Here is a 19089-nt window from a genome sequence, read left to right on the forward strand (position 1 = left end):
ACTGCAGACATATTTGTATTCATAGGCATTTATATTCCCCTTTATTCTAGAACTAAGCATTACTGTCTTAGCGCTTAGCAAGTTCTGGAATGATGTGAACAATCTCAATACACCTGAGATGGGCAGCTGTTGCAGGTGCATTCACAGCTGAGATTGGTGGTGCATGTCAACATGATTTTACATATTTAGCCTGTATTTTCAATCAAGACTTTTTTCTTGATCTCTGTACCACTAAGCAGTTGCTCCTGTAACTTGGGAAAACAGAAGCTCAGCAAAAATACATTGCATGTGTCATTAGCATCTTACGTGGATATCAGAGTTAACCCCTTCTTTTTGAAAGGGGAAAAAAGCCACAATGCTGAGCAGATTCCTCTTTGCACTCCAATTCCTCTTGCCCCAGCGGGGCAGGCTGGCCTGGGGGTTGCCGGTCTGTCTTGCTCGTGTTGATGGAGAATACACAGTATTTATTGTAAGGCTGGTACTGAACTGTTTCAAGTTCATACTGTCAGGAAAACTGCTATATATTATTGATGAAGCACTAATTTAAAATGAGAAGATGCTGTTTGAGGAGTCAGTCTGTTCTGTAATAAAGCAAATAGAAATAGGCTGCAGTGGAGGGGAGTGGAAGATGGACATTTAAAATCTTGCGTTTACAAGATAGTTATTTATTCGCAGCTATTTTGCCAGCCCACTGTTCTAATTTGTTTAATTTGTATAATTGATCTTTAGCTGAGCAAGTATACTTTTAAAAACTTTTCCTTGCAGTGATTGTTGAAGTGACAAACTCTTTCTTTCAGGAGGACGTTACAGTTGGCTCGACAGCTTAAAGACCGAGCCGTGGAAGCACAGGCCTGCTACAGCCTTGGGAACACTTACACTTTGCTTCAGGACTATGAAAAAGCAATTGATTATCATTTGAAACACCTTGTGATTGCTCAGGAATTAAATGATAAGTAAGCCCTAAGAGATTGTTTAATATCTGTATGACACTTAAACCAAATCCTGTTACCTGTGACTGCTGTCAGTCTTCTGGATGTGACAGCTGAAATAATGTGAATTCCCCAGGATGCTGGATGCCAGCTTCATATGGGAAAAAAAAAAGACTTGTGAAAGTGTTGCAGCTAATGAGTCTGAGATGAAAGAGGAATTGAGGAGTGACTGTCTCTGTCTTCTGTCAGCATCTTCTATGTAAATGAAGGAAAAGCAGATCTCTTTTGCATGACTTCATTATAATAATTTTGCATGCCTTCACAAGAATATGTCTCCACAAGTTAAGAATGTAAGAGGATGTAAAGGATGGGGAGAGGAGAGTAATGCAGTAGCAAATAATGCTTGTTTTGTAATCATTTCTAAGGCCTTTTTTATAACGTTGGGTACAGCTAATTTTTTTACAACTTTCAAATGCACTTCTTCTGACTTAATAAGCAGAATATATGAAGAATAAGGCATGAAATCTGAGGAAAGGCAAAGTAGGTTAGAAAATCTTTCATGCTGGCAAAACTGAGTGACTTGTTTGCTGTGAGCTTAAAAATTAATTTTTAATTAGATTTGCTCATATTTATGGTTATACCCTGATCACATTCCTTTAAACAGAATATGTGTTGGAATGGTTTCTGATGATAGCCTTCATTTTTCTTGGCACAGCAATCTTACTGTGGCAATATTATAAAAACCTGACCTCTAGTGTTCAGCAGGTAAAGATATAATTGAAAATGTGTTTATTTTTGCAGGATTGGTGAAGGAAGAGCATGCTGGAGTTTGGGGAATGCATATACTGCTCTGGGAAATCACGACCAAGCGATGCATTTTGCAGAAAGGCACTTGGAGATTTCAAGAGAGGTAGGATTTTCACACTCTGTGTATGCTGGCTGTTGGGTTTTGCTCTCACTTACACAGTGATTTTATGGAGGTGTGTCCACGTCTGTGATTTTGAATAATGAATAGATTTTGAATTATTTCTGAGATAATTGTTTCCAAATTATTTCAGGCATGTCTCACTGCAACTAGCTCCTTGGCTCTTGTGCCACCTCCCATAATGTCAGCATGGAATCCAAGTTAATAGCCCAGCAGAGGTTGCTTTAGGCTTTGGTTTGTGCCTTTTAGTTGTTATGTACTTCATTAAAAGGATCATTCTCTCAGTTTCCAACCAGGAAAACTTTTCCAGCCTTTTTTAATCAGAAATCTAGGTAACAAGGTTTGCTTTTTATTTCCATATGTGTATACTTGGTTTACAGTAATAGAACTTATTTTATTTGGTTGCAGGTAGGAGACAGAAGTGGGGAGCTCACTGCTAGACTTAATCTCTCAGATCTTCAAATGGTTCTCGGATTAAGCTACAGCACAAACAACTCCATGATGTCAGAAAGCCATGTGGTAGAGAACAGTTTGAATGGTATGTGCCTGTTTTTGCAATACTTTCTAACAGTAAACTTCCCAAACAATCTGTTTGCATTGTTCTATGATTACACATGGTTGAGTCTGCAGCTGTTTTTCCCCACCAGCAAAAGAGGTGGGTTTTGCAGTATTGGGCCCTTCAGCTCCTCCTGGAGGATTTACATTGTGAATGACAGGTTACTGCTTAGTTCTTCATATGATGTTTCTAATTGTGTTGTCTCTCCTTTTTTTTTATTCGTTCTTTTTAATGGGGAAGATTAATCTATTTGTTGCCAAATTACGTCTTTCCTGTTTTTCTTCCTGGGGTTACAGTAGAACCCAGTTCATTCAATGTTCCTCTGTTTGAAGATCCATAGCCCTTCTCTTGTGGCCCATGAAAGCAACTTACATAGCTCAGATGGGTGTGGTTTTGAAGGGTGCTTTTACTAGTGGTTAGTTATTCTCTGCTGATGGATTTAACTGCACTATTTTGGAACTCTAGTTCGCTGTATCTTGGACCTTACATGAGTACAGCCGCAGCTTTGAAGGTGGCACCATAAATCTTAATGGTAAAAAGATGAACTTGACTCTTTCTTGAAGGTACCAGACCGAGAGTAGGACGCCGCCACAGTATGGAGAACATGGAACTTATGAAACTAACACCAGAAAAGGTTGGCACTCTCCTTCTTTCTGTTCTGCCACTGAGATTGCAATGAAATGTTTCTAAGTGTTCACCTTGAACAGTTAGTCATATTCAGAAGTTCTATAGGTAGCAACTTTGAAAGAACTCAGTAGAATGTTGATGGATCATTTGCATTCTTTTTTAATTTAGTTGATTTTAAAAGTTAGGCAAAAACAAGTCTAAAAATTCTAACAATACTTTTGTCACGTAGGTAGCAGTCAGCATCTTACATATATAATGGCTGGAAAGGCTTGTGGAATGCTTGTTTTATTCTCCTCACAAATAAGAATAGGGTCCTGTAGTCTGCATCAAAGGAATTCATTTCATCTCTTAAAAAGTGGTTTCAGGGTCCAGCACGAAAGTGATTCAGAGTAAAATTCCTAAGGTTTAGCTCAGCTGTTCTGAACATTTTTTTTCCTTGGTAATTTTATAGGCACTTAAAAGACATGTTCTGTTTTTCACTTTGGCGTTTCAACCAACTCACAAGCCATTAGGGGGTTCCAACATCAGCTTGAACACAGATGCTATTTCAGAAATGCTGAAACCAAGTGACAGACGGGGAAAGAAACTTGACCCCAAGCTCAGAGAAATCTCTTGGAGCTGGGAATTCCTGGTTGAAACCCTTCTGTCAGTCTTTGAGAGATTTCCTTCAAATTCTGTCTGCCTTTAACTGACGCCCTGGCAGTTCTACACAAACTACTCCAGTGGCAGACTGAAATTGCCGTTTTTCCCTCCGTACTGGGATATCAAAGTCACACCTGTTGGAGAGCTGCATGAAGAGCCTGTGCACTGATTTAAAAAGATGGTGCATTTAGCCCAGGGGGAGCCCTCTGCAGGGAACCGTGAGGCTTTGCTCAGTATCAGCTGTATTTTCTTACTCTCCAGATCTATTTATCTGTGGTCTCCTTTAAAATACAGAGCCTGTGGTAGTCTGTGCCCTAAATATACTAAAATGTTTTGTCTGTATTTTTGTAAGAAAGTATTAACCTAGTATTGCAGCTTAGCTCTTATAAGGGGATTTTTTCCAATATATTGACGTAATAGATTCTGAAAATTAATTCCAGAACTGTCTTCAATGTATAGTACAATGTATGACATGAACAGCATGGTTTGACCATACAAGATGCCAGCTCTGAGTTGGACTCTGCATGCCCACCTTAAGTAAGCCTGTAAAAGGCAACATTTGGGCAGGCTGTGTTACTGAGAGATTTGTGACTGTGTGTCACAATTTCTGATGTTGAATGAAGAAAAAACATGGTTTTTTTATTCAGTTATTGTAAGCATTTGTCAGCTGTAGATGAAGCTCTCAATTTTGTGGATAATTGTTTATTTTAGAAGAGAACTGAGGGAAAATCTGTCAGGTTGATAAAGCTATTCCTTCTCTTCTTCAGTGAAATGAGATGGTTATTCCTGTTTGCTCTTGTGCTGGCATTCCTCTCCCTCTTCCTTTTCAATCTTTTCTGGGAATTTTGTGTATACCAAGGACTTCATAGAAGGCTGGTTGAGTATCTGGGTTTGTATAAGGGTTTGTTTTACTCTAATGTAAAACTAGGTGGGAAATGGCAGCTGCATTTTAGCATTGACATTAACCACATTTCCTGCACTGCAGCCAACAAGGAAAACTTCAGCTTGTTTGATTAAATATACCATTTGATCACATTTTCATCAATCAGGTGTCACACCACAGTCCAGTAACAAGACTGATCAGTAACAGCACTAACCTGCTTCAGGTAACAACAGCTCAGTAATCACAGGACAAGTAATAGAGCCAGAATTCAAGTTTTCACATCCTCATGGTTGGATGAACTAAATAATGTAAAGCTGCTTCACTCTGGGGAGGGAAAGCAGCAGCAAAAAAGAGGTAACAGTACAGGTAATTAAAATCAGACGGTTTAATTTCATGACTCTTGTTTTCTTAGGTTCAGAACTGGAACAGTGAGATTCTTGCTAAGCAGAAACCACTGGTTGCCAAACCTTCAGCAAAACTGCATTTTGTAAATCGACTAAAAGGCAAAAAGTACAAAAACGGCACCACTCCCAAAGTTTTGCAGGATGCCAGTAATTCTATTGATCATCGACTTCCAACCTCCCAGAGGGTAGGTTTGGCGAGCTGTGGAGAACACGGCTTCGCTCACCTGTCTGATAAAATCCCAGAGAACGCACTCCTGCAGCTGTCCATTGTAGTCACACCTGTTTACTTGACTGACACACTCCGGTTCTGTAAATCAATGCAGAATCTGCCATTCTGCAGCTTTCACTGCTGGTGCCAGCTTTCAACTTTCCCTACTATTGCAGCATTTCTTTTTCTGATGGATTTTCTATGTTTTACTTGTAGTCTCTTCTAGACGCTACTTCTCCAAACTCTGTTTTTTCTGATTCAGGCAGTGGGAGATATTTTTGACAAATATTTTTTAGGTTATTGCACTCTTGACAGAAGTCAGTTAAAAGAACTGAGTCGTTTGATCTAGATGAGAGTCAAGTGTTTCTGAGCACAGACCTGAGAAGATGATGGAACTGTTCATTGTTGTTCTTGTTTTTATCTTTCATGGGTGTTTGGGGTTTTTGGTGGATTCATGGTTGAGGCAGGGTAACTGTTTACCTGGTCAGAGCACTGTTTCTTTCTGTTTCAGAGAATGAAACATTGCTAACACATTTTACCTTGCAAAAATGCTTGCCATATTATTAACATTTCCTCTTAAAAATATCTGTGTCTATACAAATAGATTTAATGGATTTAAGATACACAAACATCAAACATATTACTGGAACACAACTGTGGAGCAGTTGTCCTGGTTTTAGGTACGCTTGAGTTCAAAATACGCCTAACTCTTCTCTCCTCTTCAGAAAAACAGTCGAGAGACAGTGGCAGATGAAGGGTTCTTTGATCTGCTGAGCCGATTCCAGAGTAACAGGATGGACGATCAGAGATGCTACTTTCAGGAGAAGAACAGATTCTCAGCTGCTCCAGTGGCAACATCCTCTACGCCCCCTAAAACAATAAGAAAATGTAATTTTTTAAAAGTGAAATCTAAATCTGACTTTGGTTCCTGCCAAATTCTATTTTAAACAACTGTGTTTGTATGCAAGACATAGTGTGGAAAGGAACTTATTTCTGGGTTGACTTGTTTTCTTCCTCCTGCCCAGCTTTCTCCGCTTCCGTGGTCTCCCCGCACACAGATGAGTTTCTCGACCTCCTCGCCAGCTCCCAGAGCCGCCGGCTGGACGACCAGCGCGCCAGCCTGAGCCACCTGCCCGGCCTTCGGCTCAGCCAGCACAACCGCCACTCTGTCCTGGGGCACCTCGTGGCAGCCAACAACAGGGAACTGGATGACGACTTCTTTGATACATTGATCAAATGCCAGGTGAGTTTTCTCATAAAAATTCGTCAGATTCTGAGTCTTTGGGGATTTGATTTTGTGCAACTTGCTATTTAGTTTTGTCAAGTCAGCAACTAACTTTATCATGTGTTTTAACATACACATTGATTTGGCAGATAAGGAAGAACACAGAGAACAAAAAAAATAAGGATTTTTTACCCCCCCAAAGGGTGTTTTGATTTCTGTGTGGGTCGTGGCTTTTTATTTTTTCAGTTTCTTTTTTGTTGTTTGGATTTTGTTTTTTCTCCAAATGATCTGGTGTCTAGCTAAGTGGAATTTTGGTATTTATACCATGTTAACCATTTAAAGTAACAAATGCTATAAAGGTGGAGGAAAACAAGCGAGGCCATTAAAGGGAGCATGCAAAATAATTTTAAGAAACAGTGCTTAGATCTGTCTTGTTGTGAAGACCCATGATATACCAGGAATCATAACTGATCAAATGAAAGAAATCAGTATCAAAGCTGTAGTGGGGATAGCTATCATCATTGCAGTTACGTTAAGTTTAATAGTTCATGACAACTCCCAAGGGAGGTGTCTGACTGTCGGTCAGAGCACTTCGAGCAAAGAGACTTTAAAACCTTGGGGTTTTACCTGATGGGTTGATAAGGATCTCAAAATACAAATTTTGTGTTGTATGAGACTACAGATACCACATGTACCAATGCTAAAATTCTTATGGACAAAGGACACTAAAATCTCATTCTGCAATATAAACAGGAACTAACTTCTGGGGGTTATTTTCAGATACATGTGGACAGGTGGTTTGGAGGAACCGTTTTAGCTACACTTGCATTCTTAACTTACTAACTTGAAACAAAACTTAAAAATTAAATTCTTACAATAGCTTTAAATCAAAAACCAAAAGCTTTTAGTAATTTTTGGCTTCTATTGTTCTCTTATATATATTCCTGTAAATATGCAGCTTTATCGCTTGGTCTGTCTGCAGGGTTCCAGACTGGATGATCAAAGATGTGCTCCTCCAGCAGCTGCAAAAGGACCAACTGTACCTGATGAGGATTTTTTCAGCCTGATTTTACGATCCCAAGCCAAGAGAATGGATGAACAAAGAGTCCATCTTCCCTCAACTATAAAGGGACCAGATACGAGCTGAAGAAACAGGCCCATACTGTACAGTAGCATCCTGGGTGTCATTTTTGTCTGCTGGAAAAACATACATGCCTTTTTACAGAAGACTGCAATAAGTAGTTTTGTCCCCTTTCTAATAGTATTTTGTATAAATAGCAGCAGCATCACACTCATGACCTGTAGTTATGGGTTGCCAGCTGCTTTCAGCAGTGTCTGAGATACCGATTACCGTATCTCCCTCTTAACTGCCTCTAGTCTATGAACATTAATAGGATTTTTCTTCCTGTCAAGGTATTCCCATTGCTGATGTGTGGATTCCACCACTGTCTCCATCTAGTGCAACACTTAAATTTGTATGTTCTTTTCAAAGAAAACTTTTTTTTGTTCTGATTCGTACCTCCCTGGAAAAAGGTCTGGTTTTCATTTATACTTTTTTTAAAAAATAAAAACAATTTGAGAAATAGCTTCAGGATTTAGTGTGTCTTTCTTTGTTCCAAGCTGTGTCTCTGCAATAATTTTTATTAAAAAAAAAAATCATACCCTAGTTTAAATTCTGTTTAATATAAAAAGTCTTTTCAAAACATGCTGATTTTTTGTAATGTTTAGTTAAATGTTTCCTGTATTACAGCGAATGTTTTCCATTTTCTTGCAGCTTTTTAGCACTGAAAAATGATTTCTACTGAAACTGTCCTCTTTATGCATTTAAGGAGAAATGACAACATTTTCTTCCAAACCCATGTGTTAGCACTGGCTTAACCCTGCTGATCTTCAGTACTCAGTGCTTCCCATTCCCTATTCAGCTTTGAATCACCCTAAAAAATTAACTGATACAACATCAGCTTCTCACTCCTCTGCAAATTATTAAACTAGAATAAAATAATTAAGCTGTCCTAGAACTGAGCCAACAAGCAGCAATTCTACTTGCTTAAGACTGATTTTAAAGAATATAAAACAAAGACAGTCCTGAGACTTCAAGCTGAGGTACAGTTAGTCTTATGTGAATTACAATCAGCAACTTTCTTCAGGCTGTTTGACAGTTACCTGATTAGGCCTGTGTTGTGAAATCACAGAGTTTCAGTGCTTTCCCACCACAGGGTATCTAGTTTTACTCAAAACGTACCTATTTCAAACACGCAGCAACACCCACAAGCCTGTTTCTTTGGCCAATTGAAGTTGTATTATTTTAACACATTTCAAATTCCAGAAACAGTAAATATACTCAGCCTCTCAGTTCTTAAAACTCCATGTGACAGCTACACATGCTAATGCTCTGACCAAATATGAGTTCCCTACTCATGTCCTCTGTTGTACATTTGAGAATTAGAGCAGAACTAGCAAGTATGTGACAATAAAAGATTAAACAAGACTTACGGCAGAGCTTGGGGCTTCCTTAGTCTCCTTCCTGTGAGTCAGGTGAGCCGCTCTTTTGCTTCTCTTCACAGGGTTCCATTGCAGAACGTTTCCCTTCTAGGTTTTTATTAGGATCACAATTTTCTCCAGTCTCTCGCCCTGCTGTGCCTGTCTCCTGTTTCTGCTGCTCAAGTGCATGTTCTTCAGTAAGGTTTTCAGCTGTGATACTTTCTACTCTACAGACTTCAGACTCAGTGTGCAATCTATTCTGTAAAAATTAATAAGAAGCTATTAATTGAGCAATCCGAAGTGAGGGCATCTATTGCTTCAGGTGCATCTCAGCTCAAGGGGCAGGACTCCCCCAGAGCACAACTAGTATCTTTTTCTCCTGAGGAAACAGTAACTAAGCAGAATCCAGAGTATAAATCTGTTTTTAATTTTCTATAGTTTACAGAAAAATCAGTGCTGCTTTTCCCCCCCCGCCTTTGTGGGTCATTATTATTGCCCAGACTAACATAAGCATTGATGTCTCTCAACAGAAGTTATTTACGTCTTTACTGTAAAAGTAGAGTTTGAATTCAGTAGTTTCCTGCCACAGTTGGCCATTGCAGAGTATTTTTCCAGAACAAAACATGCCAAAGATACCTCTACAGAACTGTTCCATAGGGGAATATTTACTTCCTTAACTCCTCTCCAAGATTTGGCTTAAGGCTGTTGTTTAAATGTATTCTAGCAGAAACCACTGAAAGTTATTAAATTTAATCCCAGCAAAAAGAGCACCAGGACTAACATACACCAGGCTCTGGTTTGTGAGGCTCTTCTACTTGCGTGTCTGGCTTGTCGCCTGTGTGCACGACGTCAGGACTTCTGCTGCCGCTTCCCGGTCTCACAGGAGCATCTCCTCTGTCGTAAGGTCCTCCGTAAATGTAAGGGAGCTTCTGCAAATAACAGCCATCGGGGGTGCTCCCGGCATACTGCCCAAAGTCTATTTTCTCCTGTTGACTGGCAGGTGGAGGAGGAAGACTTTTCTTCTGAAAAGTTAAGTATCTTAACACAGACACTGATGATCCTGCACCATAGCAGAAAGCCTGCGGTAGCGGGGAAAAAAACAAACACAAAACACCAATTATTTGCAGCCTGCAGTTTTCACAGGGAATTCCAAGTCACTTATCTGAAAAACACTGAAAGAAAAGCTCAGGTGATCAGAACAGCTACAGTAAAATTCAACGTTTCTGCAGTCTGACCACAGCGCAGGAACTGCCAGGCTTTAGTTCCTTTGGTGCTACAGTAAAGATGCTGAAGGCTCCAACTCAACGCTTTTCTTGTACAAAACGCCAATTAATGCAACACTGTGTAATGACAAAAGAATGGGAACGAAGCTGCAATAAACTGTCACAGAGTCTAAACTTCTAGGCAGTTTGGGAAGTAGGGACAGATGTGGCTTAAATGCAAATGTACCTGTTTTAATTGCTAAACAAACTGTACTATAAACATTTTGTTAAGAAAACATCCTTTATAGAAATGATTTAATCTGTACTAAGACATCTATTCACTAGTACAAATAAGAAATAAACAATATAATAGATAATAATACTTAAATATCGATAGGTTTAATATATAAAAACTGAAACTGAGCTTTTTAATGTAAGATAAAGGTATACAAACCAAGACAGCCAGAGCCATCATAATTAGCACTGGAATCTGCAGAATAAGCGGTATCTCCTTCATAAGTGCTTTGATGAATTCACCAATACCTTGTCCTATGTGCTTCAAAGGCTCAGTTACAAAGCTGGTGAAAGTAATTGCCAATGCCTAGAAAATACAAACGCAGTGTTGTCACCGATCACAAACATGAACACAAAGAGTCTCTTGAGGCTCGGTGTGTACCTTCGTCGGTGGAACCAGCAAGACAGGGTTTACTAGTAGTGTCTCATAGTACTTCTGACAGGGATCGTCCTGAAATGTCCACTGACTTCTGAGCCATTCTGTAACCAAAGCAGAGATGTGATTTTACTACTTTAAAAACATGTATTTTATGACACAGCAGTAATACAGAAAGCAGCATTTCAATGATAGATGGAAGAGAACTCTTCTAGATACGGTTCAAAGCTGAGAATGATTTTTAAACATCTGAGATTTATTTTTAAAAATCTGAGATTAGTTTGGCAGCGTAGTATATCCTGTCATGGAGATGTATTGAAGAAGATTCAATGTACTCATGAAGAAATTACAGTGTTCTTGGATACTATTACTGAGCATTTTGAGATCTTAAATACTACTACAAAATAACAAAACAAGTATTTACCAAAAAGACTTTCCCTCCAGTTCAGCTTCTCAGCACAGACGTTATCGAACTGCCCCATTTTCGCAATTTCTGCTTGATGCTGCGCAAAGGCCAGCTGCAGGAGAATAAAAATTACTTGGAAAACATAGAACAAGGCAGTGCTGGGCAGAGAACACCTGCATCCGTGCAGATCTGCACCTGAGCTAAAAATGTTTGCTCTTCATGGGTTTGGGATAATTACCTGGGTAAATCTGTATTAAGAAAAGTTTGCTACCTAGACAATTTAACAGAGTTAAATTGTAACTAACTGTAAGAAAGGATAAAGACTACCAAGATGGCTGCCTCTAAGTTACTCTCCAAATGGAGTTCAAATTACTTAAGGAGCAAACTTTAATATTCAAAGATACAAGGTCAGGGCAAAAGTAACCTGACATCCCGTTTCCTTAAAACGTTTCTACATTAAAACCAGAGACAGCTGCCATGCAATTACTAACTAAAACATCAGGACATTGTCTTTTATTTTCTAAATAATTCCCATTAACAACTACCTGTATTCATTATAATTTTGCCTTACGGTTTGCAACTTATGATAACAAAGGCAAATCATCTGTTGAAAAACTCTGACACTCTTCAGTGACTCAGCATCAGTCCCCGCAGGGCAGCCCGGCCACAGCCCAGAGCCACCAGCTCTGACACCCTGCGGTTTCGTTCTAATGACGAGGTGCAAGGACTGAGATTTTGCGGCTGGGCTATGACCTACTAGCATAAATTCCTCCTCACTAAAACCAATACCATTCTACAGTCGGCTACTTTACCACCATTAATGAAGCATTTATCTCTGGTCTATCACGCATTAAATGCAGTTTTACTCAGGGAATTTCAGAAAGAAAAAACTCCCCACAGTATATTTTCATAAGACTTTTCTACCAGGTTGCTTTAGACAGGGTTCACATTTCCCTTGCCCACACAGTGAAATCAGAGTTTCTACTGCTTTATGAATTCTATGCAGGAGAAATTATGAATTCTGCAGCAGGAGAAAAACTGGCAGGGTTTCTTTTGTTCTTTAAGCCTATCACACCTGTCAACATGCAAAATAAACATACTTTATTTATTTTGCGGTCAATTATTGCCTTATATAAACTAACGAAAGGAACTAAATAACCTTAACTCCTTCAATAATCCTAAAATTTTAAGCCTAAAAGCCACTAAGGTTTCAGAACAACTTACCTTATATAGGTAAAGCCAATTCCATGCAAAACTGATTAGAAAACTTATTAAGAAGACACGTTTAAGCTGAACAAACCAATGAATACGTGTCCAGAGCTCCGTAGCTATTACAATTACAATGCACACTAAGCACAAGAGTATCTGAAAAAGAAAACAGGAAAGAAAAGTGATCCAGATTTGGAATTTTCCAAGCTTACTGCCAGAATACACAAAGGAACTTTCAACGTGTCTTTTTACTAGTACCATTTACACACTGCACTGGAAAGAATATGATCTTGCTTTCACAGCAGTACAGGTCACTTTCACAGTATTACTATGGGCCATTGTGATCACAGCCTTGTGTTGCAGTTGCTAATTTCCTTCTTGTGATATTTAGTTATTTTTTCCTTATGATAGTTATCACATTCCCCACCATACTTTAAAATTATAGAATTGGTGTAATTCAGGAATTGTGTAGTATGTGCCTGGTATGAGCCACAGTGGCCAACTCTGGCAGTTCGGTTAAGAGACAAAGTTACAATTGGGGAACAGCAGCAGGACTTCAGAGAAGCACTTTACAGTCTCTTTCCATCCAAGGTTATGCTACTGACAGCTCACATTTGTCATTTGGCTTCCATGGACCCCTCAAAAATAGACAGGCTACTTTCAAGATCATCTCAGCATCAAATGTTAGCATATTATGAATTGTAAAGCCTTATTCAGAGAGCTTTAACTTATCAGAGGTCCTTGGCTTAGCACATTTTAATTCCATTTTAGAGAATATGACATTTTCTCCCAGTCATGCTCTGCTTTGCAACATTACAATTTTTTTCCAACAAAATTCACAAAAATCTCTGACCTGTAAGACTTCAAATACACACTTGTCTCAATATAAATATATTCCAACTCCTGCAGAAGCCAACAGCTTCAGCATATATTTGAACAAGAGACAAATCTGGAAAATGTATAACGCATGAGCCGTCAGTTTAAGTGACAAGAAAGTATCAGAGTCTAATGAGTCACACAAAACATATAAAAGACAGGAAGTGAAGAAAGAAAACGAACCAGAAAAAACCTACAAAGCTACAGTAAGAAAAGAAGACCACGGGGAAAAAAAACTTGAATTCATACTTCAATAGAATACATCACCTCTACCTTCCACAGCCATGAAACAAAAAGTGACTCACTGTATGATGGAAAGAACTGCTTTACATGTGAAGTTAAGGTGGTAACATTCATTGACTTGCACAAAGAAACTGGAGAAAACAGCAATTAAAAAAACACAAAAAAAGTTCTTTCTTCTCTTACCAGAAACATATTATATAGATCAATTCCAAAAGTGTCTTCAAATTTCCAGTGCCAAGCTTTATAATCATGATGCTTAAATCTGATCAAAATATCACTAAGTGCATCATCCACAGCACCTGACTGCCAAGTTTCCTCATTGAGAAACCTGAGGATCTCCAAATATGTCTGTTTTGTAAGGATGATCTCAGCATCGTAATGGACGTGGCCCACATCTTCCTCAGGCTGAATTAAAAGCAGAGGAAAACAATGGTTAAAAGCTGCTAATCTGGCAATAGAAGTACATACAAAAAACTCTATTCCTAGGCAAAAACCTGATTATATATCCTCGTTACGTACCAGCACCTTTTTGACGTAGACTGCAAGATGAAGACATGGGACAGGGAGCATGGGACAGGGACTATGATTCTATAACCTTTTTGTTCATTCTTCTGAACTATATAAAACATAAATTCAACTGGTTTGTTCTCTTTCAATTGTACAGCAAAAGCTAAAGAATGAAGTGAGTTATCTCACCTATTATTAAAATTTTAGAGCCACTTCTCATTAACAAGTAATAATTACAAAGGCACTATGTGTGCCCTGATCATGGCTGGATATTACAGGTACATGCTATTAGGAGAAATTTTACGTTGCTAAGTATAATGTTCTTTGTTAAATGTTGATTTTGCTTATTGCTAAAAATTTATTTCTCTATCTCGGAACAGAAAAAAAACCCTCCAAAAACAATGTAATAAAGAAAGTTAATAAGGTGATTCTTATATGCAAACTCTAATAAGCTGCTATTCCTAGATGGTTAAGGTGGGCAGAGTCTAAAAAAAGGCCTAAAAGGTCTACAACAAACAAGCAAAATCTGCCTCTTTTACGTTTAACAACCATTAACATGAACTGAATGGGATATTACTGTAGCTGCGTCCCAGTCACAGATATTCAGCTACATACTCTGAATTCACATAGTCTTCCTTCGGATGCATACAGACCAAAGAGAAACTCTCCCCTGAGCAAACGCTGCTAACAGCAATACTGGATGCACATCCTTCTATCGTTTTTTCCTTTGCAATTCAGTTCCCTTCGTTTTACTTTAAAGTATGCCGGAACAATTAATCAACACCTGATAACCATGAAAAGCACATAAAGTAGTAATGTGAATTCTAATCAATTTTTAATGACTGTTCAAATACTTACAAGGCCAAGTTTTCCAGCTTCATTTAAGATCTTATTCAAGTATCGCTTAAAAATATAAAAGCTGCGGCTTTCATGTGATTTGGCATGCTTCTTCTCACAATCTGCAATCTGCAACGGAAAGATACTTTGATTCACTTCTTGTTCATACCAGCTTGTTCACAGGAGAGGAAAAAAACCCCTGCCAACACACAAAACTCCGGATTAACAGAGGCATGTTTCTTTAGTTTAGCAACCATCCCATGATCCATACACCAGATAAAAAGCATATGCAGTCGCTGAAGACACTACTTGTTATGGGACTGGCCAGTACCAGAGATTTCAGAGCTGTTCATCATATGGTTTGAATGCTACCCTCAGGAAGACTAGGAAAACCTAAAAATCTAGATCTCCTTAAATATTAAGTTTACATCAGAAAAATAAAGAAAACTGCAAAAGATACTACATAACTAAAACAACATTAAAACTACATATCCCATGTGGTCTCCAAATGGCTGAGGGAAGTGAGAGCCTCAGTGGCTACACAAACATCATCGCACCCTCCTGATCTCAGAAGCAGCGACAGCCTGGGGGTCTCACAGCGGCTCCTGAGAGCTGCAGCACTGCATATTACAGTCAGCCACAGATGTGCTCTCTATACCCACAACCCACCCCTTAAAATCTGACAGAATTGAACAATGTGAAAATGAAAGGTCAGGTTTCTAAGCTTTGGCCAGCACGGTGGTAACATCCCAACACCAGGTTTAAACTGTTGACACTGGGCAGAAACACACAGCTCCCATCAATTTCTGTTACACTATAAAACACTGTAGGAAATAGACCTTGGTAGAGAGAGAAGTAACACGGACTTGAGTTCCAACCACTTCCAGCCTCTCCTCTGAACAAAGAGGTTCCCCCTAAATAATGCATCATCTCACAAATTATGGCAGCAATTCACCTCTTCTTCACTGTCCAGACAGGCATAATCAGAAAGTACAAACTAGGTTGAAAAATATTCTGAAGTTCCACAACAAACCTTCTGTTGCAAGGAAACTACTTCCCTGGAACAACTTGGTAAGATTTCAGTATTGACTGTATCCACAGTTTTATCCTCAGAGTCATGATAGTTTGCCTAAAATTACATAAGAAAAACATATTTTTAGAATCAAAGAATTTGATCAATATGCCATGTTACACTTCTACGGTCAGAGCACTTTAAAAGAAGCAAAGGAGCTAAGAACTGAGCACGGCTCTTTGCTGCTAATACTCTCCAAACAATACTCCAGCTGCATCTCTACTGTTATTTTAGGCTCCAAACAGACAGTTGCTTTAAGTTGATCTAAATGCATGCTGCCTTCAAAAGGTGAGATCTTGCTCTGTCCTCCCCCAGCTGCCCTTTCCCCTCCTCTGAGTGCTGGTGAGCCACGCAGTGCATCAGATTAGATAATCCCCCTGGCTAAAAACCGACTCAGCAAGCGAGGGGGCAGCCTTCAGCCAGACCAATTCCCAGTCCAGCTGGCCACACAGCCAGCCAGACTGAAAGTAAACACAAAACCTCATTCAGGGCTGCATGCCTTTCCTTTCCTATTCCCTCTTCACTCCAAAACATCAATTTTTTTTTAATGTTAACTGCTTAGACTTAGTTTTAACAGTGCTGCTTCTACACAACCAGGTATGCACACTGAGGAAAGTCTCCAAAAGAAATGCAACGTGACACATATCAGTGACCTCCTGCTGAGATGAAGTTCTGAGGACTGGCTGGCCCACACAGCCTGCCTGCCTAAAATCTCTTCTTGCAAAACAGAAGGGAAATCCTGGACAGACTGACTAACCTAACTCAAAGCAGTCACTCTTCTCCTTTAAGATGCAGTTCTATTTTCATGGGAGACAACAGTAAAACTCCTAGCATATATTTTTAATAAAATCCAAAGCAGTAGGGCACCAAGTTTAAAGACTCCAAAGCTTGCTGCTGAATTTTAGGGATTCTAATGACTATCAGGTGGACTTAGGGCAAGTGGAGGCTGAGGAACTCTGTGAAGAAAAATAATGCAGTTTGCGTTTTTTAAGCTTCAGAAAATTATGTTGTGAAGCATTAAAATAGTATTATTCAAAACCGCAAAACATGAAAGCTGAAGAATTAAAAAAATCAAGGGTGCCCAAATAACTAACCACATTTTACAGTGTCATGTGTACTGGATAAATAATACGCATCTCAGGATATATATAGAGTCCACCTCTCCCAGAAGACAACAGAGCATGATTCACCTTGTTAAAACTAGCTTTTCATATTTAATCTTCTCCTCAATGTTCATGAATTATTAACAGTACAGCACTCAACTCCTACTCCGATCTTCCTTCTGAAAACTCTCATGTCCAGCATTACAAAATACCATTGATTTTCATTAATACTCTCACACAATCAATGGGGTTTATTCCCATATTACTGGGGATCATTAAGCCCAAGTCCCTCAAATTCTATCCACTAGGAACTTAATTTTCAAGATATTTAACACTATACTTCAGAAACTAGCAAGAGCTGTTTAACCCAGTGCTTCTCAAAGAAATGACTTGTGGAGCCACAACCTGCATAAGCCATCAACCACTATCTATGAAAAAAACAAAGTGTGTTTCCTCTGACTTCATCAGTCTGCAATGGAAACTGGTCATTAAAAGACCCTTAGCTAATTATTTACTATAACGTAGATCGCCATTTTTTTTCTTGCAATTTTAACAATGGACAAAAAACATAACATTTTTCTGTGTATAGATTTAGAGATAACTTTGTAAGACCTTAAAAAGGCAGCAATTCTATTATATTCTAATTTCACAATTTAAGGATGACCTTTCAACCGCATGTGGCTGAAGGACTATTTGGGAGAGACATGTATTCATGCACTTTTTCTACCTTGTAAGGTCTTCTCATTGTTCCAGATGCTGCATCGTAATTGAGCATATCTGTGGGGTCAATCCATTCATCATCTTGAACTTTACCGCTCCCTATTAGCACAATTGCACACAACACCAAAGGAAACAGCATCCTGTATCACTAGATGTAACAAGAAATTCAGATATTTAGTTCAGCATGTAACAGCCTGTACGAAAAAACGTAAACAACCTTAAAACACGAAAAAGTATTCTCCAGAGTTGTTTAAGAACTCAGTTCTCCACTGAACAGATTAAACTTTATTTGTATCATTTTTTCCCCAAAGAAAACACTAGCGATTATAAGCAACACTGAAACCGTATGGTGTGAGTGGCTGTCATGACCAGCAGCTGTAGAAATGGACGTTATCACCCAGCACAGGCCTGGCTGTGAACACGGCTCTCGCACACATCGCCGCAGCGCTGCCTGCGGCAAGCGCTGCAGAGCCCGTCCGGCCGCTCCCGCCCGCCCGGGGCAGCCAGGACAGCGTGACCGGCGCTGCCCGCACAGGCCCGGCCCGGTTCCCCCCGCCCGAGCCGCAGCCCCGCACAGCCCGGCCCGGGGCACCGTCCGGCGCTAGAGGCCGCACACCGCCGGCGCTGGAACGCCTGTGAAACAGCAAAGCCCGCACGCTGCTCCCCGCTTCGCCCTCGCCGCGTTTCCCGCAGCCGCGAACAACAAAGACAGAGCCGCGGCCTCCCGGCCCCTTTCCCGCTTCCGTCGCTCCCCCGCGCCGGGTCACCGCGTCTGGGGCACGAGGGCCCAGACATGGCGCAGGATGGGCCCGGACACCCGGGCTGCAGGCAGCGGCTCCCCCACCCCGCGCCGCCGCCCGCCCTGCCGCCCTCAGCCCGCTCCGGTACCTGAGGGGCCGCACACGGCCTCGGCACGTCTGGCCGGCCCGGGGCCGCCCCGCATCGCCAGGCCCCTGTCTCCGGGGAGGGTCGCGGCGCTGCTCCCAGCCCCTCCCGGCGGCGCTGCCGCGGCCGGCCCGGCCCCGCCCCGAGGAAGCCGCTCTGGCCGCTCAGGGCCCGCGGCGAAGCGGCGGCTGAGGAGCGGCCCCGCGCGCGACTCCGGCCCTCAGGGGCGGGAGGCGCTGCGGGCGCGCGCCGGCGGGCCCTGCCCCGCGGCCGCTGTTGAGGGCAGGGCCGCTGCGGCTGCGACGCGACGCGACACGGGCGGGTGGACGAGGCGGCCAAGAAATAAACAACGCGCAACCCGCCGGCAGCGACGGCACCGCCCAAACACGCTCAGCTGCGGCAGGAACCAGCGGCAGCTCCCAGCACCTGCGTCCCCTCCCTCCTCCTGCACACCGAGTTGGTACTGGGTAATTGCTCAC

The 19089-nt window shown here is 40.9% G+C and overlaps 2 protein-coding genes across 5 annotated transcripts in view; one reads left to right on the forward strand and one right to left on the reverse strand.

Moving 5' to 3' along the window:
* The window catches only part of GPSM2 (G protein signaling modulator 2), a 30189-nt gene extending 22063 nt beyond the window's left edge, over positions 1 to 8126 (forward strand). For 3 of the 4 annotated variants that reach the window (XM_080348868.1, XM_080348870.1, XM_080348871.1), the window contains 8 exons: positions 798 to 953; positions 1731 to 1839; positions 2263 to 2392; positions 2974 to 3044; positions 4975 to 5151; positions 5900 to 6062; positions 6200 to 6417; positions 7382 to 8126. In XM_080348868.1, coding sequence (XP_080204994.1) covers positions 798 to 953; positions 1731 to 1839; positions 2263 to 2392; positions 2974 to 3044; positions 4975 to 5151; positions 5900 to 6062; positions 6200 to 6417; positions 7382 to 7546 — 1189 coding nt within the window. In that variant the 3' untranslated portion in view covers positions 7547 to 8126. The remainder of the gene's footprint in view (positions 1 to 797; positions 954 to 1730; positions 1840 to 2262; positions 2393 to 2973; positions 3045 to 4974; positions 5152 to 5899; positions 6063 to 6199; positions 6418 to 7381) is intronic. The other variant, XM_080348869.1, reaches the window with a different exon arrangement.
* On the reverse strand, positions 5764 to 19072 carry CLCC1 (chloride channel CLIC like 1). The gene is made up of 12 exons (XM_080348872.1): positions 18614 to 19072; positions 17733 to 17873; positions 15864 to 15959; positions 14852 to 14959; positions 13670 to 13891; positions 12383 to 12523; positions 11177 to 11270; positions 10759 to 10856; positions 10537 to 10683; positions 9666 to 9959; positions 8893 to 9139; positions 5764 to 6044 (listed from the first exon to the last, which is right to left on the reverse strand). Exons 2-11 carry the CDS (start codon positions 17862 to 17864, stop codon positions 8912 to 8914), a joined length of 1560 nt encoding a protein of 519 aa, XP_080204998.1. The 5' UTR covers positions 17865 to 17873; positions 18614 to 19072; the 3' UTR covers positions 5764 to 6044; positions 8893 to 8911.
* Positions 19073 to 19089: the final 17 nt, after the last annotated feature.

Source organism: Nesoenas mayeri (genome assembly GCF_963082525.1).
Source record: "Nesoenas mayeri genome assembly, chromosome: 8".
Taxonomy (NCBI): Eukaryota; Metazoa; Chordata; class Aves; order Columbiformes; family Columbidae; genus Nesoenas; species Nesoenas mayeri.

Excerpts from the sequence above, each read along its gene's own strand:
- CLCC1 (XM_080348872.1), bottom strand. The coding sequence starts at position 17,864 with ATGCTGTTTCCTTTGGTGTTGTGTGCAATTGTGCTAATAGGGAGCGGT. Across the intron at positions 15,960-17,732 it reads CAATGAGAAGACCTTACAAG|GCAAACTATCATGACTCTGA; the intron begins GTAGAAAAAGTG and ends ATGTAATTTTAG. Across the intron at positions 11,271-12,382 it reads ATTGGCTTTACCTATATAAG|CTGGCCTTTGCGCAGCATCA; the intron begins GTAAGTTGTTCT and ends ATTCTCCTGCAG.